The 24,908-nt window shown below is 33.6% G+C and overlaps 1 protein-coding gene across 9 annotated transcripts in view; it reads left to right on the top strand.

The window, feature by feature from the left end:
* beta-Spec (spectrin beta chain) overlaps positions 1-24,908 on the top strand; it is a 237,795-nt gene that overhangs the window by 175,782 nt on the left and 37,105 nt on the right. For 6 of the 9 annotated variants that reach the window (XM_071585459.1, XM_071585453.1, XM_071585456.1 and 3 more), the window contains 30 exons: positions 492-792; positions 2,150-2,302; positions 2,822-2,945; positions 3,226-3,389; positions 3,742-4,093; positions 5,202-5,393; positions 5,544-5,744; positions 6,501-6,713; positions 6,902-7,048; positions 7,668-7,859; positions 8,430-8,618; positions 9,216-9,380; positions 10,419-10,658; positions 11,872-12,084; positions 12,179-12,329; positions 12,806-12,924; positions 13,577-13,735; positions 14,065-14,205; positions 14,300-14,422; positions 15,617-15,934; positions 16,407-16,607; positions 17,076-17,284; positions 18,060-18,264; positions 18,541-18,735; positions 18,956-19,135; positions 20,089-20,333; positions 21,231-21,369; positions 23,392-23,476; positions 24,414-24,505; positions 24,777-24,881. In XM_071585459.1, coding sequence (XP_071441560.1) covers positions 492-792; positions 2,150-2,302; positions 2,822-2,945; positions 3,226-3,389; positions 3,742-4,093; positions 5,202-5,393; positions 5,544-5,744; positions 6,501-6,713; positions 6,902-7,048; positions 7,668-7,859; positions 8,430-8,618; positions 9,216-9,380; positions 10,419-10,658; positions 11,872-12,084; positions 12,179-12,329; positions 12,806-12,924; positions 13,577-13,735; positions 14,065-14,205; positions 14,300-14,422; positions 15,617-15,934; positions 16,407-16,607; positions 17,076-17,284; positions 18,060-18,264; positions 18,541-18,735; positions 18,956-19,135; positions 20,089-20,333; positions 21,231-21,369; positions 23,392-23,476; positions 24,414-24,505; positions 24,777-24,881 — 5,513 coding nt within the window. The remainder of the gene's footprint in view (positions 1-491; positions 793-2,149; positions 2,303-2,821; positions 2,946-3,225; positions 3,390-3,741; positions 4,094-5,201; positions 5,394-5,543; positions 5,745-6,500; positions 6,714-6,901; positions 7,049-7,667; positions 7,860-8,429; positions 8,619-9,215; positions 9,381-10,418; positions 10,659-11,871; positions 12,085-12,178; positions 12,330-12,805; positions 12,925-13,576; positions 13,736-14,064; positions 14,206-14,299; positions 14,423-15,616; positions 15,935-16,406; positions 16,608-17,075; positions 17,285-18,059; positions 18,265-18,540; positions 18,736-18,955; positions 19,136-20,088; positions 20,334-21,230; positions 21,370-23,391; positions 23,477-24,413; positions 24,506-24,776; positions 24,882-24,908) is intronic. The other 3 variants (XM_071585458.1, XM_071585455.1, XM_071585462.1) reach the window with 1 other exon arrangement.

Here is a 24,908-nt window from a genome sequence, read left to right as displayed (position 1 = left end):
TTTTTTCATTGATATCCATTAAGATATCGTATATGCTCAATTAGAAAATGATTGTGTGTCACACTGAATTGTGGTCCTAAATTATAAGAAATTATTCATTCACAATTTGTTGCTATATTCATTGCATATTTTCATTATTTACCCCTGGAAAATCTTTTGAATAATTGCAGAGCTTCCATGCTCCTTTTTACAGTGTATGTTTTATTATTGAGCTAAAAAACTGAATTTAAAGAAAAATGTAGTTATTTTTTTTTAATGTGGGCAATTCTCAAGCACTCAGTAATTATAAGATGTCAATGTAACAGCATCAGTTAATAAGTTGAGTAATAATCCCTAAAATGTATCATGTCTGGGTAGATCTTTAATGAAACTGCCTGGTTAGCAGTCAATGATTCAAATTCTTCTCGAGTCATTGAGTTTGCACTATTCTTCCCATAGTTTTCATCAATGGAAATATGTGATTATTAACATCGGTGTGTTTTGCTTTTCAGATGTATTCGTGGAGACACCCGATGAGAAATCAATAATCACATATGTCGTCACATATTATCATTACTTCTCAAAAATGAAGGCAGAAACAGTGCAAGGGAAAAGGATTGGAAAAGTTGTTGGAATTGCAATGGAAAATGATCGTGCTGTACAGGAGTATGAAACCCTAACCAGTGACCTCCTTCGGTGGATTGAGGCTACTGTCATATCACTTGGTGACCGCAACTTTGCCAACTCGTTGGCTGGAGTACAGACACAACTTTCTCAATTCAGTACTTATCGCACAGTTGAAAAACCACCCAAGTAAGTTATGAGACTGTTATGTCCTTTCCACTAATTAATATTAGTTTTATTAATCATTAAGTATTGGTTGCCATCATATCCATTGCAAAATTCCTCACCATGATATATTAACACTATTTTAACATTAAATTATGTAAATATCTCAATGAAAAAACCAGAAAAAAGTTAAGGATATTGAAGTAGTGGAAACTTAGACTCTTGCTCTCCAGAAGGAATTTTTATTGCATAGAGAACATTATCAATTGCATCATTTAGGGAGAAGCATTGTCCAAATGTTTCTAAACATGTATTGTGCAAACTAATTATTATTTGATATTTTCAAATAGGTATGTGTTACTCCAATTCTTCTTACTCACTGTCTTTACCATCAAACTTTTGCAGGATCCTTTAAATATTTAGGAGAAATATAGGGAAAATTGGAGGTGGTGAGGTGGCTTAATGCATATTTTAATCATAGTCTCACAACATTGATACAGCTCCTAAATTTATTTGTGTTATAAAATTCCCAAACTGAGTTCTTTAGTATTAATTATGTGTTAGAGTTTGCATGGAGACTATATATATATATATATATATATATATATATATATATATATATATATATATATATATATATATATATATATATATATATATATATATATATGTATATATATATATATATATATATGTATATATATATATATATATATATGTATATATGTATATATGTATATATATATGTATATATATATATATATATATATATATATATATATATATATATATATATATATATATATATATATATATATATATATATATATATATATATATATATATATATATATATATATATATATATATATATATATATATATATATATATATATATATATATATATATATATATATATATATATATATATATATATATATATATATATGTATATATATGTATATATATATATATATATGTATATATATATATATATATGTATATATATGTATATATATATATATATATATATGTATATATGTATATATGTATATATATATGTATATATATATATATATATGTATATATGTATATATGTATATATTTTGTAATGTTAGACAGTTGTTGACAGGTTTTTCTAAGAAAATTATGGCCAACAAGGCTATGGTGAATATTTTCCCAGGTGTGGAGTTTACAGGCTCCCCCTGTTGCTATTTGCGATTCCATACAATTCAATTAATTTATTTAAGGATGCTAGAACTTGTTCATTCTGAAAATAAGTAGTGAAAATAGTAATAGTTTCTTACAATTTTAATTCTATTGATAAATCATACGTTAAATCCCATAATTGAAATTAATTTTGTTGTGTTTTCATTCAAGATTTGTTGAAAAAGGAAACTTGGAAGTTCTCCTGTTCACCATACAATCCAAGATGCGTGCAAACAACCAGAAACCATATTTGCCAAAGGAGGGCAAAATGATATCTGACATCAACAAGGCATGGGAGCATTTAGAAAAAGCGGAACATGAGAGGTAAGTGTTGTTCAGAATAATTATACTTGATAAACAGCAGTACCTGTTTTGATTCTCAATTTTAATTTCTACAAGGAATCCAAAATTTCTTTTCTTTTTCATTGACAAGCATTTGTATCATGAGTATCACACCGTTGACACTCAATCTAGAACTTAAGTGTGTGACAAAAAATTGAACTGGCAATGGTTTTTAATTGTTATTGTTTAATCCAAAAACAAGTAATCTTACAAATCCCCCCACAATTTTTAAATAAGAAATGGTGCTTGCTTCTCTTGTTTTCAATTGCTGTATTGAACTTGATGACCAGCATTCACATTACTTTAAGTTGATGAAATGTTGAGATTTTGAAAATCTATGGCTATCTTAAATGGAATACTTATTACATCAAATTTGTTTAAACTTTGACTAAAATATCAAGAGTCACCATGTGGCTGTTTCTCTGGGTGGAAGATGTTCTAATTTAAGGTAAGAACTATGTTATCATTTTAGTCTTCACTCAAATTTTATTTTCTTCACAGAGAATTGGCCCTGCGTGAGGAACTAATACGTCAAGAGAAATTGGAACAACTTGCCGCAAGATTTAACCGAAAGGCCAGCATGCGTGAAACTTGGCTCAGTGAAAACCAGAGACTTGTCTCTCAAGTAAGTCAAAAATTGGGATCCTTCGAGGGATCCGGGTTCGAATTCCAAGGGGAACAATTTTTACGCTCTGAAATTGTTGCATTGAAATGCATATTAGCGGATGACTCAGTTAAAAGTTACTGCTGCGGCATCTCCCACAGTTTCTTGGAATTAAGTCAAAATGCATTAATTGAAGTCTTTCATTTTTTAATTCACTGTTTTATAGCATTTTTGTTGCTTAATCTTTCCACTGAAACGGCTACAAATAAATGCCTCTTTTAACTATGCGTTTGTTTTTCAGGATAACTTTGGATTTGATTTGGCTGCTGTAGAAGCTGCAGCAAAGAAACACGAGGCAATCGAAACAGACATCTTTGCATATGAGGAAAGAGTTCAAGCGGTTGTTGCTGTCTCCCAGGAGCTTGAAGCCGAGAATTACCATGACATCGATCGAATCAATGCAAGGTAATATCAATTTGTACTTCACTGTAATGAGTTTCTCTCTTGTCATGTAATCATTGAAAAGCACTCTTTGACTAAGACAACTTTTGAATTAGGCATAGTGAAATAGTGAATCCATCATATTACACATGTAACGATTGCCATTCACCCTTTGTGGCAAAGGAGAACCTAAGCATGGGTGATGTTCTTAATCAAATAATGATTTGTCTCTTTTATGTAGCCAAGTTGATATGTTTTCTAGCAGTTAAAAGTTTAATCTTTCCACTCTTCAACAATACAATCATTTAGTATTAATGTCACTGTAGGGGAAAAGCATAACAAGGTTAAAAAAATGTTGATAAAATTTCTCTCACAGGAAAGAGAATGTTCTTCGGCTGTGGAATTACCTCCTGGAGCTTTTGCGAGCAAGGCGCATGCGTCTGGAACTCTCCCTCCAGCTCCAACAAAATTTCCAGGAGATGCTGTACATCCTCGACTCTATGGAGGAGATCAAGATGCGTTTGCTTTCAGACGACTATGGCAAGCATCTGATGGGTGTGGAAGATCTTCTGCAAAAGCACTCATTGGTCGAGGCAGACATCAATGTGTTGGGTGAGCGGGTGAAGGCAGTTGTTCAACAGTCGCAGAGGTTCCTTGACCAGGAAACAACAGAAGGATATCGTCCTTGTGACCCTTCAATCATAGTGGAACGTGTTCAGCAGCTTGAGGTAAATGTTTGAATATGAATATCGTATCTCATATACAACTGTTATAATAATGTGATGGAATATTTAAGAAACTAGTGTACACATATTTTATTTGGGAACACTGTTACTGAGCATCATCATAATCATGTAATTGAGGCAAGGAAGGGAAGGGTAAGGGACCAGGGCAAATGGCATGGTAAAAGGTGGGGAGCAAATACAGTACAATATTGAGACAAATGCTGAGCAAATGTGAAGTTAGACTAATTTTTAATTTTAAACTTATATGGCTCAACAATCTATAATGTATGCAAAATATTCAACATATATACTCTCTCAAAATAGTAAATGCCACATGACAAAAAATGGTGGGAGTCAAAATGTAGTGGAGGTTATAACATTGGAGGGAGTCATATTATATTCAGAAATTAATGTATGATCAATGCAGACTCCTTCAAATTGATGAGGCTAACCATTTCCTCTTACAGCTAAAGTCAAAAGTTCTGTTTTACTTATAATAACTTTAAAAGATACATGACCATTGTTCTTGCCATCTAATAGATGGCATTTAGATTGTTCACCAATCCCAGAATACAAGTTAGTCTGCCAGTCATATGTTTGTACCATGGTTCCTTAGGGGTATGATGACTACACTAGCACTTACAAGCATAGTTGTTAGAGTATTCAATGAGTAGAAGATATTGACCTTGTTGGCTTAGAAAATAGGGCCCAGATGTGGCAATCACCCTGATACCCTATTTGCAATAAAAAATGTAACATTTTGATTGTATTGAATGAATGGAGTAGTGAAGGGTGTCATTTTATGTCTGGATTGCATAAATACGATGTTGTCAGTTTGATGAGATTTAATTTGAATGTATTATTTCATAGAATGTCTCATATCTCAGTGACACTGAGTGGTTTGCATTCCTGGATAGGTTTTCTTAGGGCTCCAATAGAAAGATGGGTTGTGAGTTTCCATCCCTAGCTAGTAGAAAAAAATGCCACCTCACATTCGGGCCAATGCAATATGTCTCTTTGCAATTAGAGTGTTATTCATAATTTGTCATCAGTAGCAAAATATATTACTGATACTCAAACTTAATTCTGTTCTTAATTTTTGAAATATTAGGATGCATATGCTGAGCTGGTGAAACTTGCCGTTGAACGCCGAGCTCGTCTGGAAGAGAGCCGCAAACTTTGGCAGTTCTATTGGGACATGGCTGATGAGGAGAACTGGATCAAGGAGAAGGAACAGATTGTATCCACAGGAGATATTGGCCATGATCTGACCACCATTAACCTCTTACTATCGAAACATAAGGTAAAACAAATAGGTTGTAATATTTTTTGTTCATATTATAATAAAAATAAATTAATTTATTTTAAAGTAAAGTGCCTTACCTGTCTTACTTGGATGTAGCATGTTATATTTGTCACAATAAGTTGTCATTCCATCGCTTAATTTTTCCAGGCCCTGGAAAATGAAATCTCCAGTCATGAATCTCAGCTCATGAGTGTTGTTTCTGTCGGAGATGAGCTTGTTCAGCAAGGTCACTTTGGTGCTGACCGCATCAGGGAAAGGTTGCAAGAGATACTTGGGATGTGGAACCATCTTTTGGAACTTGCAGAATTCCGTAGAAAGAGGCTTGAAGAAGCAGTGGACTTCCACCAGGTTAGTATCTTTTTTCTTTTCTCTTTCATTCATCTGAGTTAGCCTTCCTCCAGTTTAATCTCATTTCAATCGCACAGAATTTTTTTCTCAAATTTTGGTGATTGATGTCTTAATGTTCAAAGCAAAAGTACAATACTCTTGCTCATTTTAATATAATAATTGTGAGCGTTATGGAAATTCTTTAATATTTTGATGAAAATTCGGCCAAATTCCTGGTATGAACAACCTTATTTTTCCTTACTTTTTTGCCTTTTCTTATCATGTGCCTTAAGGAAATGTCATTGTAAGTGATGTTGTCTGGTTTAAATTTTCAAATTGTTTCATTATTTGTTTCTCTGACAAATGACCTATCAGCATTGAGTTTGATGAGATTTTTGTAATTGTTTTTGTCAATTGTAATGCTTCATAGACTCATTCATTTTCATTCCAGTTTTTATCTGCCAAAAATTAGGGAGCTGTAAATGAAAACACATAAAGTGTCCATTTGCAATAACCAGTTTTCATTCTTGCAAAAAATCAATAAATTAGTGAAAAAATCAATTTTCATTCTTGAAGCCTAAAATATTATATTAATTCATTCTAATGTTGTATTAAAATACAATCATACTTATTAAGCACACCATGGTTACATTGTTTCGTGAATTTTTGGGTTCATTATTTTTATGCTTCACTGATATGTTTCATAACTGAAAGTGCTTCATGCATGCCTACTCTAACATGTATTGTACTGATGTTTGTACATTTTGTCATTTTCAGTTCTTTGCTGATGCAGATGATGTTGATATTTGGATGCTTGACACTCTGCGCCTGGTATCCAGTGAGGATGTTGGGCGCGATGAAGCAAATGTTCAGTCTTTACTGAAGAAGCACAAAGATGTCACGGATGAACTGAAGAACTATGCTTCCACCATTGATGCCCTTCATCAACAAGCTGAACAACTTGGTGTTCAAGACAGGCAATCCCCTGAGGTAATATTAGTGTTCAAATTTGCTTCACTATTTGGAAGGCTTTGGATAAATTATCTGTTATCTTGACATAAAATTTGTCTTGACTTACTACTATGATGTATAAAGCTTTATTGTATCTTTGGATAGAACACCAGTGAATGTGAATCTTAATGCCTTTTCAATCATATTTTTAATAATTTTTAAACTAGGTTGTGCAGAGGCTTGAAAGCATCGATCATCGCTACAAGGAACTTATGGAACTGGCCAAACTACGCAAGCAGAGGCTACTTGATGCCTTGTCATTATATAAACTGTTCAGTGAAGCAGATGGAGTTGAACAATGGATTGGAGAGAAGGTATTTGGCATAGGATTAGAGTCTGGAATATTTCATTACTTCATTGGAAGTGTAATTACCCCTAACTTCAGTTAGTAAATGTGTACATTCATTTTTGAGAAATGTCTCAAACTTAATCATTTCAATCATTTTATGCCTCCATTCAAATCATTACTAAAGTTGATGTCAAAATTGAAAACTGTTTTGGTATTTTATCCATGTTAATTAATGTCTTTAATCATATACGTTCATAAAAAATCAAGCCCAATGTCATACCTGTTACTCTTTTTTGATATTTGAACCCATCTAACAAATGCGTAAGATATAAACATAGGTTTGGTGGAATTTGTCACATATGTAAAGTAAATTTGATCACATTCAAGTTCATAGAGTGTTAAAATAACAGTTTATTTAATGCTGAAATTACTGGTATGTGAATTATTCTGCCTTAGCTGGAGTTATTACAAGTATTATTCCTAATTCGTTTTGATTTCATTTGTGATTTTTCGTTTAAGATATCAATATTCTATTTAAGAGACGATAAATGCAACTTAATTGGCTCTTGTATTGGTGTCTTGTTCATATTTTGGTTATTTTTTGAGCAATAAATGGAGTCATGCTTATGTTTGTTTTTTTTCAGGATCGAATGCTTCAGACAATGGTTCCAGACAAAGACATTGAGGATGTAGAAATAATGAAGCATCGTTATGATGGCTTTGAGAAGGAGATGAATGCCAATGCTTCTCGAGTGGCAGTTGTTAACCAGCTTGCAAGACAACTTCTGCATGTTGAGCATCCTAATTCAGAACAGATTGTTGTGCGCCAGAATGAGGTAACCTTTCTGTTTATACCTTTTAATGATTTCATGTAAAACTAAGCCGTCTGAAATCAAAGTAAAAACCTGCTTAAAAAACTTCCAGTCCAGGAAAGTCTTCCAGCTGCCATTGATCCACACAATTTTTTTTAAATCTCTAATTGTTTTTGGAATTATTTATTTAATTGCTGGAAGTCTTGTTGCTGAACTTTTTTAAAGCCTTTTTTTATAATCAGCTGACTTTAATGGATATGAAGAACTGTGGCCTATATCTACACCCCCAGTTTTTTAAATTAAAAAACAAAGTCACTAAAATTCAACTCGGAAAGTTCATAATAGGTCTATGATAACTTAATAGTCAAATGCCTTAGATACATGTTTTAACTTTTCTTGATTGCCCATAATTTTAATTGAATCAATTAATGAATGATAAGGCTTTGCTGCTTGTTATTATATCACTTTTAGGGTCTACTTTTGTAGACAAAAATGCTAAACTGATGCCACTGTAATGTTATAGAGTTTTAACCACAATGCCATTCTTACTTGATTGGGATGGATTCATTACTAGTTATTTTCTAATGCTTATAGCTGAACCACGACTGGGCAGAACTGCGTGAGAAGGCAGAGGGAAAGAGGGAAGAGTTGAATTCCGCCCATGGAGCCCAAACATTCCATATAGAATGTCGCGAAACCATATCATGGATAGAGGACAAGAAACGTATCCTACAATCTACAGACAGCTTGGAAATGGATCTCACTGGAATTATGACTCTCCAGGTTTGTATATAATAATTTCATTGCCCTTTGAGTAAATGAAATAATTGTTGACATTTAATGAAAAGGAAAATTCATGTATGCTCAACTCTTTGCGTTCCTCAGTCGAATGATTAATCCCATAATTATAGTATCAGTTCACTGACCAAGCTAGGCTGTTTGTAGTGAAGCGGACTTTCTTCCTGCAGATATGGAGAAAACCGCGAGATGAGTTAGTTCAGTGTTCATAAAATATTTTCTTTAGCTGCAGAATTATTTTACCTGTGAAGTTTTTTTATCTGAATGATTCCCTCATGAACTATGGATTTGAATAACATTTTAATTCATTTTTTTGCCAAAACTGAATAATCTGTGTAGTATTAATTTTATAGTAATGGACCCCTCTTTGGTTCTCATAAGCAATCAAGTTTAAAATATAATGGCTTATAAGTTTCAAGGTTCTTTCTATTTTATTGCTTATGTTTGTAAGATTTTAGCATTTGTGCAGTTGCACAAATGCTAGAGCTCCACCAAGCTCTAGTATTCATGAAAGTGGGAGAAAATCATCATCGTGATGAGTTATCACGATGGAAATATGATGATGTTGACTTCATCCCATAGCGCCGTCTGTCTGGCATGGAGCGTGACCTTGCAGCCATCCAAGCAAAGGTAGATTCCTTGGAACAGGAGGCTGAAAAGATTCATGGGGAGAGGCCTGAAGAGGCAGCAGCCATTGGCGAGAGGATTGTGCAGATTCGAGCTATCTGGGAGCAGCTCACTCAAATGGTGAGAGAAATACTGTTGTGATTTATGCTTCTTTTGGTATTCAGTTCTTACAATTTTCACATATCCTATCTCAAGTTTCCGTAGTACCCTGAACACAGAATGTGTGAAAAGTTAGTCTTATTTAAGAATTTGAGGAGAGTTTATTTCTTCATCATAAAATACGGATTGCTCCATGGAATCTCAGCTGTTCATCATCTCTGTAAAGATACATTGCTGTATTATCTCGTTATTATCAATTGCATTTGAATTATTGCTTATTGGCTAATTTCTATGATTTTTGGGATAGTATAGCCAATTTTGTGAGTGATTTATGTAATAGTTATAACGGTATCAACTAAGAAAGTATATGTGAAGATTTACTTAATCTTTGTATGACTTCGTTGTACCTGTAATCATCTGCATATACTGAAAGATTTTAATCAGTCAAAAGTAATGCACCTGCCTTGAGGTCCAAAGGCAATGGGTTTGAAACCCACCGTGAGCATGGATGTTATGTCAAATCTGGTGGTTTAATCCCTTAGGCACCTGAGGCAATTCAGGGATGACTTTATCAGGATCCGGGTCATCCCAAGGGAAGATCCGAGGTCATCAGATGCAACCAGAAAGCAAAGAAAAAAATTAAAATTGTTTTTGGCTTAATTGTTTTACCAGTTGTCTTTTTATTAATAGATATTTTGTTCTACTGATTTTCAATGAAATTAATTGACTGGACGTTTTATTGAGCTTGTTTAGAATTTACATTGCTTCACAATGTTTTTCATAAGGGTTTATCTTCTCTTTAAATTTTCAATTGAAATGCACGTCTGGTAAACTTATATTAAGTGCTTTTAACTTACCAACCTAAATTTTCTGAACAAATGTACATATCCTCTATAACTCAACGTTGAAGGTTGCATCATTGTTGATATCATTTTTCCTTAAATGAATATATTTTGCCACTCTCCACTAATTTCCATTTGTGTTGATTTGTCATGCTTAACTGTGACTTCTGTTTGTTAAAATCGTTCTGCTGTAACAATTTTTTCATATATTGAACAGCTTAAAGAACGTGACTCGAAACTGGAGGAAGCTGGAGATCTCCATAGGTTCCTACGTGACTTGGATCACTTCCAAGCATGGCTAACTCGATCTCAAACTGATGTTGCCTCAGAAGACATACCAACATCCCTTGCTGATGCTGAAAGGCTCCTGGGACAGCACCAGAGCATACGTGAAGAGATAGACAACTACACTGAAGACTACATTAAGATGATGGACTACGGAGAGAGAATAACAGCTGTACGTATTGGGAAAAATGTCCTCTTGTCAATTTATTTTAGATGTTTGGATTTTGGTGCATGTGAGCATAACTCAGATGCACTTCACAGCCCCCCTTGTTCTATTTTGCACCCTAAAATGACCCGATTATTCCCACCTATTTTTGTCTAGAAGTCAAATGTGTTTATAATTAACATTAAAAAAAAGAAATTGTGCTTCCATAATTTATGTTAATTGATTGTTCTCCAGTGAAAATTTACTTTCTCTAGCAAATTATTTACAAATGCTTCATAATTTATCATTAGAATTTTTGTCGACATTCTGCCTCTATGTCATGTTTATTTTCAATGTTCAATATTCTGGTAAATTCAGATCATATCCATTCAGATACGTAGGTTCAGATTATTTCTCTACTACTACATAATTCATGCGTGATATTTTTTTATGTGAGAATACATGCTGTGTTACTGAATGGGAAGAGTGAGTTAGTAGTTGATGATACTCTTTTATTTTGTCCTATCTGTTTTGTCATTTGGTTTTTATTCAAAATTAAATAGGCAATGGTTTTGCAACAAAGGGGATAAAATTCAGTGAAGTTCCCACCATTAGCCACTGTATTGTACAAGTTAGTGAATAAAAATCAAAAAAATTGGTGCAAGTTAACTTAAACCGTGAACACCTCAAAAAAGGCAAATGATTTTAAAGAAAATGTTAATGAGAAAATAGAAGTACTCTTTATAGATAGTGTAATTCTGCAATGTTATAGAATTTGTGATCTGGAAGTATTTGTGATCTGTATGGTTTCAGGCTTCACTCTGTGCAAGTTGTATCTATGCATAATGTTGGAAGGAACACTGTATAATGCTAAGACAGGTTGTTCCAAATAATAAAATTCTATGGAAAGTACTTTGTTCCTTTATATGTTCCAGATTCATAAGTATGTTGAGAGGACTTGGACATAATTGGTCGTACATTTTACTTACATTCATTGTATATTTACCGTGATATGTACTTCACTTCGGGTCTGCATTAAACTTTCGAAGGCTCCAGTATGTGTTGATTAGGGGAGAAAACTTTTCATAGATTTAGACTTCTCGAAGGAATTTTTCTTTCTTGCTATCTTATGTAAAGAACAACACTATTTAGAAATTTTACTTCAAATACCTTGACAGTAGTGCCACTTTCTTTCTCTCTTAATCGGTAAAATATTTATCATTGTTTTTCTTTATTTCAGGAGCCTTCTACAGTGGATGATCCTCAGTACATGTTCCTCCGAGAACGGCTAAAGGCTCTTAAGGATGGATGGGAAGAATTGCACCAGATGTGGGAGAACAGGCAACAACTCTTATCTCAGTCCCTCAACCTGCAAATGTTCCTCAGGGATGCAAAACAGGCTGAAGTCCTATTGTCACAACAAGAACACGTGTTGAGCAAGGATGAGACACCTGTAAGTATAATCCAATCCATTTGGCAGTTTTGAATGTATGTGTGGTGCTACAAGTCGTTAAATTAACACACTCTTCATTATCTCTCTCTTTCAGGTTAATCTAGAGCAGGCAGAGAACCTGATCAAAAGGCATGAGGCATTCCTCACCACAATGGAAGCCAATGATGAGAAAATCAACTCTGTCGTGCAGTTTGCCTCAAGGCTGAACGATGAGGGTCACTTTGCAGGTGAAGAAGAAACCTTTGGTGAATTGGTGTCGGATGAAGCCTTTGTATTTTCCTTCACAGTGATTCTTGTGTCATCAAACAGTTTTAAGATGAAAAGTAGCCATGGAATAAATTGTTTCAGCTCATATTTAAAATTGATAAATTTCCTGTGATATTAAAGGAGCAAACCGGCAAAGTCAATGCTGGCTGTAATCATTAAGATTCTTACTTAAAGGTTCCAGATGTGTTTATCATTGAAAGCTATTTCATTATTTTTGGCTTCATTGATTGAAAATATGGCTTTTAACTCAATTCTGTAATGTAGTAACTAACCCACATGTTGGTTGGAAACAATTTTCTTGGCAAATTTTAACCTATTGGAACCAATTTTGTGAATTGTTTCATTAAATTTTGTTTGAATGTTTTTTTCAAGATGCATTAAATATTCTCACAGAATAATATTCATTTACGGGACAATTTTAACAAGAGTTTCATCTTTTTTCCTGGGTCAACAGCTGACAAGGTTCAGAAGAAAGCTGAAAACATTAGCGAGCGCAGGAACAATAACAGAGAGAGAGCGCTGCTCCAGATGGAGAGGCTAAGAGATCAACTTGAGTTGCACCAGTTCTTACAGGTAGTGTGTCCCCCTTAAATTATGGCAGTGTACATTTTCGTGTTGTACATTTCATTGCAAAGGCTCCAATTATATCACTACTTCAGTTTCTATAATGCATAGAGTGTGAAGTTAATTAAAAAAGCATCACATCAACATTTCCAAAGACCTTATTTTTATTTGATAATCATCACTGTTAAGTAAGATGGACACGCAATAATTCATGAACAAAATGTGAAAATCATAATGTTAAGATTTATTTTACTACTGTCATCTTTATTTAATGCTGGTTGCTACCTGGTTTCCTTGTCTTCCTTAATCATTTTTATAGAACAAAACATGTAACCTTCGTGTACATAGGGCATATTTGTGCTGTATTCTAAAGGTTAAGGGAAACATACCATGCAGCAGTCAGTCTGTTTTGCCGTGAAATAATATTTCAATCTTAAATAATGATCGCATGATTTGGATTTGATCACATTATTTTAGGAATTTAATGAGTTTTTCATCAAAGGGAATTATGTCAAAAATATCTTCAGCCTTGTTATGGAAGTTGACTATTTTAAGGTTTATGGAAAAGTGTAGGTTAATTAGCAAATGTTGTGATGTATATAATAAATTAATTAGATTGTTGCAGTTGATCTGAAATTACTGTTTTCTTATCAATTAACAGGATTGTGAAGAGCTCAGCGAGTGGATTCAGGAGAAGAATATCACTGCCCAAGATGAAACTTATAGGAGTGCTAAAACAGTTCACAGCAAATGGACACGGCATCAAGCCTTTGAAGCTGAGATTGCTTCCAACAAAGACAGGCTCATAAGCATTCAAAAGGTCGGTACTGTTTATAAATGTTGAAGTGATTGTTTTCCCAATAGTGCATGTGTATTTTTTGTGGCATTTTTGTAAATATTTATTTATTCATGAAGGAGTTGGAAAGAATTTAGAGTGACACTATAAGTAATTTTGGGGAATTTTTAAAAAAATCATAAGTCTTTCCAGACAATAATATTCTTTGTGCATTATTAGAAAATCACCTTATGTGTATTTGACTAATTGTGGGAAAAATATTCGCCAGCATCTCTGCCTTGGTCTACTGTCATTTTTATTAATAATAATTACTGCATTGTTTGTGATGTCTAATTTCGAATCTACTGAAATAGGCTAGCGAGCAGCTCATGAAAGAGAAGCCAGAACTTGCAGAGGTTATAGTACCTAAAATCCAGGAACTTGAGCAGCAGTTTGGCAACCTGGAAAGGACAACAAAGGAGAAAGGAGAGAGATTATTTGATGCCAATAGAGAAGTGAGTTTTACTTGACCATGTGATGCATATTGGCTAATGCACTTGCTTGGCTATTTTGAGGAAGTTACCAAAATGCTGCATTCTTTACATTTAGGTTCTACTGCACCAGACATGTGACGACATTGATTCATGGATGAATGACCTGGAGAAACAGATTGAATCGGAAGACACTGGCTCTGATTTGGCATCTGTTAACATCTTGATGCAGAAGCAGCAGGTAGGTCAAGTGTCATTTCTTGAAAGAATATTAGCAGTCGTGGAACAAAATGATTTGGGCTACAGTTACTACATGCAGAACTGTAATTCGCGGGCTGAGAACCGTACTGGGTTATGTGCCAGTTTTAAAGCACTGGAAAAAATGAGATAATTGAATGAAATGAATTGATTCAAGTGGAAAATTTTCAAATGACATTATGTAAGGTAAAGATAAAATATCAGGTAGTTTTACCTGTAAAATCGGTCAATGATAAAATATTGCACAGGTGTATCAAATTATAAAATGTGTTCATTATATCAAGTACGCCATATTTGATAGAGTATATGTGACACATTTATCTGATAAATAGTGAAAAAATAATCACCAGTAAAAATTTGTAATGGCCAAATGTATTTAGCAATTTGCTGTTTCATGTATTGTAGCATTGTGGAAATGAGATAAATTAACTCGAAGGTAGTTCTTTATTAGTCCAGTTCAAAACAAAACTACTGCTAAAAATTATTAAACATGTAAACAGTTAGTTGCCAAGTTTCATTATTTACATGAACAGATAAATCATTGTCATTTAAAAGTGGATAATTAGATATATTTCACTTACGGTCCTCCGTATAATTGACATTCCATCCTATATACTTGGCCTTAATTTATTTAATTGTAGTCCTAAGGCCAATTCTGGAGATCTTCAGAATGCATCCAGCTTACCAGGGGCTCATTTCAAACTAATCCTTGCGAATTAGGTGCTCATTTCAATTCCATCTATCTCATTCTCTATAATTTTGCCCAAAATCTCATGTCTGTTGGGTCCCTTGAATGATGTAGACATCTGTTGTTTCAGCTCATTATTTGTCCTGGAAGTCATATTATGATGGTATTAAATTTTATTTTTCAACTACTACAAGCCGAAGAAAGTCATTGAGTTGCTTACAGCTTATCCTTGAAATTCATGCACAATACACGAAGGTCAAGGTGATAGCTGATATAATCAATAATAAATTAAAGCCATCCAATCGCTACCAATTTATGCTACAGCTGGTTGGAATAGTATAATGTCCAAAGCACATGAAAATCTGATACCTAATGTCTTATCATTTGCTTTTCCATCAATTTGATGTTGCATCAAACCTTATGTTTTCAGACATGTTTATGTAGTGGTCTTTTTGGAGGTTTCCTATATTGTCATTTATTTAATTTTAGATGATCGAGACTCAAATGGCCGTCAAAGCTAAACAAGTGTCAGAACTGGAAACCCAAGCAGAGTACCTGCAGAGGACAGCTCCAGAGAAAATGGATGAGATTCAGGTGAAAAAGGCCCAGGTTGAGGAACGCTTTGAGCAACTCAAGGCACCACTTCTGGATCGCCAGAGGCAACTGGAGAAGAAAAAGGAAGCATTCCAATTCCGAAGAGATGTGGAGGATGAAAAGCTCTGGATTGCTGAAAAGATGCCCCAAGCCACCTCTACTGAGTATGGCAATAGTTTGTTTAATGTCAACATGCTGAAAAAGAAGAACCAGGTAAGATATTTGAATGAGTTTCTCCGTTAGCACAATAGTGTCCATCATCAAAATGTTTCCTCTTGATGTTCTTGGTTATCATGACAGTTATGAAAGTATAAAAACGTAGGATTCGTTCCTCATTTTATAATTGCTAACGTAAAATGTATGGGTTATTTTAACTATGAAGCATTATGATATAGTAATTTCTCATGAATGTTAATACAATTGCAAAAAAATTGTCAACAAATCGTTAATTTTTAAACATATTAAATGACCACTTTTAGTTTTTTTTATTAATTTATCTTTGACTTAGGAACTAGTAAAGATTGTTTTTTAAATACTAGTGCATAGTTTTCACAATAAAGTGTGTGTTGAATTGACTTTTTTTCAAATATGCTCAAATATTTTCTTTAAGTAATCTTTTGATAGTGTTGAATATTTTTAAAATACTCATTGCCCTTAGTTTGACATTTTATGTTTTTATTCTTAGTCACTGCGTACAGAAATTGACAATCATGAGCCGAGGATACACTTAGTGTGCAACAATGGCCAAAAATTGGTCGATGAAGGGCACGAGAGCTCGCCAGAATTCAATCGGCTGATTGAAGAGTTGATGCAAAAGTGGGAAGAATTGAAAGACGCTGTGGAGAACCGGAAGAATAATCTTATGCAATCAGAGAAGGCACAGCAGGTTTGTTAAAAATAAATTTTTTATTTAAATTTGCTCATTACTGATTAGTAAGATTTTCGGTGACAGTAATGTTTGGCTGTCTAAAAAATTGCAAATACTGCTATACATATGAATTGGTAGTCCTAGTATGTTCTCATAATTTGAGAAATAAATTTCTTCAGTTAAGATAATTCTATTGCTGTTGTTTTAATCTACTGTTGATGTATACGTATTGCTGAAATGTAAAGAAAATTTGTAAAACTTATTTTAATTTACGAGATGTGTGTGCAGTAATTTCCTTATGTGCAAAACTAATGAGAATGTATGCCACCCTGTAGAAGTTGGGTGTGCAGAAGCAAAGGATGTGTAACTTTTACTTTTCTGTGCATGATTCAATCCCATCATTGTCACCTAAGGGTTGCTTTGTACAATATGCAGAGTGCATTAAATGTTTATTCCCTCTTTATGAATTTCACAACTTCCTTGCAGTACTTCTTCGATGCGAGTGAAGCTGAGTCATGGATGAGTGAGCAAGAGTTGTACATGATGGTGGAGGACCGGGGCAAAGATGAAATATCTGCCCAGAATCTTATGAAGAAGCATGAAAGCTTGGAAGCAGCCGTTGAAGATTATGCAGAGACGATAAGACAACTTGGTGAGACAGCAAGACAACTTACAAGTGAACAGCACCCAGACAGGTATTTGTTACATTTTTCATTTTGGCCTATTCCACCCGTTGATGTAACATTGGTTCATGCTCCGAATGAGTGTAAATGTATTGTGTGAAAAACACTGGAATTCTCTTGTGATTTTCAGCCCTCGTGGTTGTTAATCTTGAGCCAAACCTTTTTTTTATACCTCTATGACATCTCTGCCTTCAATCAAGCACTGTATGTGCATTAGCTTGATTCCTTCCTGTCTCCTCCTCTTATTATCTGTTATTTTTTACCTGTGGTTACATTTTGGGCAATCATCAAATTTGACGAATAAAATTAAGTAAGATTTGGTGATTTTCAATTCTTGCAAGGATAAACTTTGGTAGAGATCTAAAAGGAGCTTCATAAAATGCTGTTTCATGAAATATAGTTGAAGCTCCCTTCCTCAATCTAAATTACATGACATAATAAGTGAGTCAAAGACAAGAGAAATTAAGTAAAGTTTTCAACATAACACTGTTTCTTATTTGGTAAGTTAAGACACCTACAGTGTGTGCTATTCATCATTATTAGTATAATTGTTCTGCATGAAATGTGCTATTAACACTTAGATGCAGCTTTATGTAGCACTGCTTGCTTATTAATCTATCCTCCCTTAAATGATTTTTTAAACAAATTGTTTTCAGACGACCCTTAATGTAACTGCAAGGGTGAAGGTCATGTTATAGTCTCCACTTCACCAAAAAAAATTCATTCTATCAATTTTGCATTCTTAAATCCTCTTTATCCTTATTTCATTGCACATTTTTTACTGCAGTGACCAAATAGCTGTTAAGCAGTCTCAAGTTGACAAGTTGTATGCTGGACTAAAGGACTTGGCTGGTGAGAGGAGAGCCAAGTTGGATGAAGCTCTCCAATTGTTTATGCTTAATCGGGAGGTTGATGACTTAGAATTGTGGATTACGGAGAGAGAAAATGTTGCCAGCTCCCACGAGCTGGGTCAGGACTATGATCATGTCACGGTAATTATCTTTAATTCATTACCCATTACTAACCAGCAATAAGGCAATTGAAAAGTAGGAAATTCACTAATATGCCATGTATAAATTTTAATTTTATGGAATTTTCTCAAGCTTTAAGTACATAAAATATGAATGTGAAAACTTAAAATTATTGTTTTCTGATTTCGTAAATAATTCTTCAAGTTTATGTTTTTTTATGCCAGCCTTTTTTCATCTCTAGTATTGTGTATGTTCAACGTAAAGCTGACTCTCTGTTCTATATTCCTCTCATTTTAGCTTCTTTGGGAGAGATTCAAGGAATTTGCACGTGACACAGAGACAATAGGCAGTGAACGAGTGGCAGCTGTTAATGGAATAGCTGATCAACTTATCAGTGCCGGGCACTCAGATTCGGCAACCATTGCAGAGTGGAAGGATGGTCTTAATGAGTCATGGCAAGACTTATTGGAACTTATTGAAACAAGGACTCAGGTAAATCAGATCATGCTGAAAGCAGCGTCAATGAAACTGAAATGATGCAATTCATAGATGATACGGATGAATAACTCCTATTCAATTGAAGATAATTAAAACCATAATTTAAATATTTTTAAGTGCCTTTTATTTTTTGAAGCTGTATGGCACTATCAAGGAATGCCTTCCATTTTGAAGTGATCTCTGTTTACTAATCATCACCCACCAACTTTTCTAGATGCTCGCTGCTTCAAGAGAACTTCACAAATTCTTCCATGACTGTAAAGATGTGCTGGGACGTGTACTGGAGAAGCAGCATGCTATGTCAGATGAACTCGGTCGTGACGCTGGTTCAGTTTCAGCTCTTCAGCGAAAACATCAAAACTTCCTTCAGGATCTGCTAACTCTACAGTCACAGGTAAAAATATTGTTCATTCCTTCATAGGGAAAACATAATACGGTATTCAAATTTTCCATTATTAAGATTCAGAGGATATCTTAAAATGCTACGCAAATGCTGTTAATTTTTATGTAATGTTTAAGGGTGTCCAGCATCCTAAGAAATTTGAAAAGCCAAAGTTTTGTATGACTAACTAAATGACTGACTGACAAAGGAGTACTGCGATGTGTTATAACTTGGTATCATTTATTAGGAGAACTAGGGAGCAATGGACAGGATGCTTGCAAGGTTTAGATTGGCTTGAAATGTAAGGGTCATTGTGTTAATTAAGCATGCAAAATATGCTGGATAATTGAAAAACAATCCCATTTAAAACATGAAAACTTGGGGACTTTTAAATGGTCGGCTATCATGCATACTATTGATGTGTAACTTAGTCTGTAGGTGATAATAGTGACATTTAGAATGCACAAAGTTTACATAAGTGTTGGGAAAGTTGAATATTTTATAATGTATGCCAAAAACATTTGTTGCATATATAATTGCCGGAAATGTCAAGTTTTTCTTTTTTTATTAATTTTATTTATAGTTTCTTGAGCATGAGAGGATCTAATCATGTTTCCCTTTATTCCTGAGGTAATTAGATTCATTAGATTTGCCATGAAAAAAATATAATAGTTTTTTTTAATCCTGAATGGATAATCTCAATCCATTCTTGAGAAAAATCTTACAATGCTGTAATATGTGTGATATAATTAATTCTTTTTAAAAATTAACTTGTAATGAACTCTCAATAATTATTATGCTTAGTCAATGGTTTCAGAGGAAGATTTAAATAAAGTGTTAGGTGTGTGAGTCAGATGTGAGGTTAACCCACTGATAATCCTTGAATAGTGCAGTCTAATTTTGAGCTCCTTTGTAGGTTGAGTCTGTGATGTAAAGGTATTAAAATTTGCTCGTTTATTATCCAGATTCAGCAAATACAAGAAGACTCGGCCAAGTTGCAAGCATCATATGCTGGTGACAAAGCAAAAGAAATTACTAACCGGGAAGGTGAGGTGGTAAGTGCTTGGAAAGCACTTCAAGCCATGTGCGATGCTCGTAAGCAGAAACTGGCAGACACTGGTGATTTGTACAAATTCTTTAACATGGTGCGCACGTTAATGCTGTGGATGGATGATGTTGTACGGCAAATGAATACTTCTGAAAAGCCGAGGTAAGTGAAACTATCACATCATTTTCTTAATGTCACCATATTTAATCTTTTTGAAGCTTTGATTATTGGATCAGGGTCTGGTTTGGGTTAAATCTCTTTTTTTAGTAAATGCTCTTGATAAGTTGATGGATAATTCATATGAAGAATTGAAAATCAGTAGAACCCAACTTTCTTAATTTTTTATAATTGTCCTAATGCTCATTTTGTTCATTAACATCATTCCGACTATTCCGTAGTCATGCTTCTTCAATCAGTTGTTGAAGAGTTCAGTGAGGTGCAGATTTGCTGTCAATTTAATTTTTGGATCACTTAATATAAAAGAATCCAAATCTGTGGCTCTGGCTCCAAAATTAAATCCTGTGGTGCTCTACCATGAATGTATTGTCATAATTGGCCGATGATTGACTAAGGCTGATTCTTTAAGGAAAAAAATCATGTTTCAATTCACTTTTTCATTGATGTTAGTTACAAATCATGTTTAGACTTAATTAGTTGATAAAAGAAATTCTGCTTTCTCTTTGCCATTAAAAATCAATCTTAAACTTTCACTTACGTGGAGCATTTTGTCGTTTCATTTTTTAAAATCATGCATTTTGGTCCCCTTTATCTATGTTGCCTACCAAAGTCAATGAAGAGCTAGATTAGACATGTCTTAACAGAAATGGCATCCCGACATAACTACATAGTTGAATGCTAATTATTCACTGGTGAAGCAGTAAATACATGATGCATGAATAGTTTTGTTGGAGAAAAACCTATTTTGCAATCCCATTATTAATATTTTAGATTTGCATTTGTCTTATGCTAAGTTTTCATTCCCATATGTTATGATTTTTAATTCTGTAAATGAGCAATATTATTGTGTGCTTTGACACATATTTCTTTTACATTTTCCAGGGATGTCAGTGGTGTAGAACTCTTAATGAATAATCACCAAAGTTTGAAAGCTGAAATTGATGCTCGAGAAGATAATTTTTCAGCATGTATATCCCTCGGAAAAGAACTACTTTCAAGAAATCACTATGCTTCAAATGAGGTGAGTGGACCATCAAACTGCAACGTTAGAAAATACAATAAAAACTTGGAGTTTAAAAATTCAAAGGACAGAAAAAGTTGTTCTAAAAAGGACTTGTGTATGAACTTAAAGATTTCTTACTGTTCTATGTTCAGCCAGTAAAATCTGTCACATTTTGTGGGTCCATTATTATTCTAGGTAAATTGACCGGGAAAGGTTTAAATTTTTTTCCCTATGTTTTAGAGGAGTAAACACATCAAAGATTAAATATTAATTTTCTCTCAGTGACTTTATTCATTTAGTGATAATAGGTTTAAGAACTGCAGTCATTTTTAATCTATTTTTAGAAGAATTACATTTTTTTAAATATACTTCAAGATGGAGTTCATTAGTTACTTTCAATTTTCTAATGTCTGAAAAATTGTAGGTAGATTTGTTTTGGGTAATTTATGTTGAACAGGTGATCGTTTCTAGGGTTAAAATTGAGTACACAAATCTTTGGGCTATATGAATCACTAATGGTGAACATTATGGACATTATCATTAATATATGATTATTGATCAGATTATAGAAAAATGTTTGTTTGCATCTTAAAGATAGTCTTTAAGATATTCATGTATCTTTGTCATAGGTTGAAACTTTCTTTTAGTTGAAGAGTGGCTGTCAAATACATTTGAATATTTAAGTTTTCTTGGGCTCAGTTAAATGACTTCCAATTTTCTTGAAGTGATTAATATGGCACTCGTAGTATGGTAACCGGACAAAGGTGTTGTACTCAGTTATAGGCATAACTAATTTTGTAAATGACTGTAATAGAAATAGCTGTAAAATCTCTAGACAGTCTTAATATAAATCTCAACATTGTTTGTTTTTTGACAATCTTATTTAAAAGAGTGCTAAATTTTAGTCAATGATCTAATGAAATAACCAGGTCTTTTTTTGTATTTATCTTATTAATTAATTCAAGCACGAACAATTTGATTGTTAAAAACAATAGGATTTTCGTAAAGGTGAAATTTTGATGCAAGAAGAATTACATGCAAGGGAATCAATACACCATTAATATAGTTAATTCACACTCTTTTGAAGAGCCAAGCATTCTTCCAAAGATTTAATTGTGATTTCCAGGCATAACTAAGTCAACTTTAATTCAAGAATCTATTATAATTTAATAATCAGCATCAAACCATGATTTGAGAGTGTAACTCAGAAAGTACATATATTTTCAAAAGTGATTGTGAGTGCTGATATCCAAGCACAGTAACATTACTACATATTTTTGCAAACACTTGAATTGAGATTATCATGTAAACTTGCTAATAAATGAAAGTAATGTGTTGCATCCTGCAAAAACCAAAGAGCATCATTTTTTCTTTAGCACATCATCTGTGTTACTTTCATAATGAGAGAATTCCACCAAGTGTCAACCATCTCTAAGATTCTTTAATAAGCCCTCAACTTGTGATGAAATTGAGTTTGAAGCTAGTAATTTGATGAATTCTGAAATTAACAGCTTTTTAGCTTTGGCTTAGATATAATAATAATAATATATTTATTTGTCCAGCAGACACAGTGTACATTATTGAGAATACATGTCAGGTGTACAGGACATGTCATTGGGATATAGATCACATTATTCCCAAAATGAAATACAAATACAGTTATGACAGGAAACTAATATATGCTTTAGTTGTAGATAAATATTCATGTACACTATAGCAACACTCATCAACCAGATATGCTTATAGATTCTTCTTGAATGGTGAAATTCTTGTCTCATTTTTTAAATGGTTAGGCTGATTGTTAAACAACGTTGTGCACTTTGATGTTGGTCTTTCAGCTACCATAGACAGGTTTGATATTTTCATGTGTGTATCTTTACATCTTCTGGTAATGTGACAGTGATAACTATAACTTGATATTAAAAATACTTAGACGCACTGCTCATTTGGATGTGCTTTTGGTTATCTTTGACTTTATTTTATCCAGTCAAAAGCGTCTAAATGTTAGCATCTATATTTACAAATGGCATTTTGTTTCAGATTAAGGAAAAGTTGGTGTCACTCACAAATCAAAGGAACTCCTTATTGGACAGGTGGGAAGAAAGATGGGAGAACCTCCAACTCAGTAAGTGATTCCATTGTTAAAGGAAACATTTATTAAAAGTAATAGCCTAGCCCAATAACTCCTCCAGTGTCTTCATGCAATCAATTTTCTTAATTATGTTTTAATTCAACCTTCATGTATTAATTCTCAGAACTTGACAGTTTATGTGTGTGAGCTGTATGTGATTAAATCTATGGTAAAGTCATTCATGTTGTGGAAATATTTAAAGTGAGCTCAGTAATGCACAGAGCTTGTTATAATTGGCTTTAAAAGGTCTTACAGGTCATGCGTTGAAAATTGATTTTTATGTAGTGAAATTGGTTACAGTCCTCATGGGAAAATAACAGAGGGGAAAATTAAATATTTTTATACTAAAGAGCTCTTTGTCATTACATGAACACATCATGCCATCTAATCCTCAATTGTTTGTGATCCGATATCACCTGACCCTTATGATGGTAGAGTATATTAACCCAGGGCAGATATGAAATCCAGTGTGTGTTTATCCCCATGGTATCCCTTACCATAAATGTATGCATTGTTATATGGTAGGAATTGTATTAAGTACCAAAGAACAAGTATACAATGAACATTTTTGTCATTTTGCCATACCCTCTCTTGAAAGCACTCGGATATTTGCAGATTTAAATCACCCTGACAATGTAGCAAAGAGAAACTAGTATCTTAATTCTCACATTCATTCATTGTTACTGCTGATAAAAAGTGAGTGATGGCAGCCAATATCTAGCATTAATGCTGTGGTGTGTAGCATCGTTTTTAAAATGTAGAAGAGTGAAATCATAGATGAGAGCCCAATTGATTAATTACTTAAAATATTAGGCATACTTTCCAATTGAAAACTCATGAAACCCTTTTGAAATTAATACTGCAGTGGCATTTGTATTGATTTCATTAGTTAGCATGATGAACAACACTTAATTATTTACTTCTCTTGCAGTTTTGGAGGTGTATCAATTTGCCAGAGATGCTGCAGTTGCGGAAGCATGGTTAATAGCCCAAGAACCATACCTAATGAGCCAAGAATTAGGGGTAGGTATTCTAAATATTGAGTTAACTGAGGCTGAACTGTTCCATTACTTGAGAAAATAATTTAATTTTGGAATCTTGAGAAAGCTGTACTGTTAAGTTTGTACGGTTTTAATATCAAGATGCATTTGATATCATTAACTTTTATGATATTTGAAAAAAATGCATCATATGTTATTCTTTCTACACATAAGTTGAAATAATATTATAAAAGCAAAGTAATTTTCTTTAAAAAGCATTCTTTCACTCACCATTTTTTTTCTCTTGCTTACAGCATACTATTGACGAAGTTGAAAATCTTATCAAAAAGCATGAGGCCTTTGAAAAATCAGCTGCTGCTCAAGAGGAGAGATTTGGAGCCTTGGAGAGGTTAACAACGGTATGTTTTGAACTTAGAAAGTCAATA

This window comes from Hetaerina americana, unplaced genomic scaffold (assembly GCF_022747635.1).
Source record: "Hetaerina americana unplaced genomic scaffold, ioHetAmer1.1.p SCAF_2, whole genome shotgun sequence".
Taxonomy (NCBI): Eukaryota; Metazoa; Arthropoda; class Insecta; order Odonata; family Calopterygidae; genus Hetaerina; species Hetaerina americana.
This window is presented reverse-complemented; position numbering and strand designations above follow the sequence as displayed.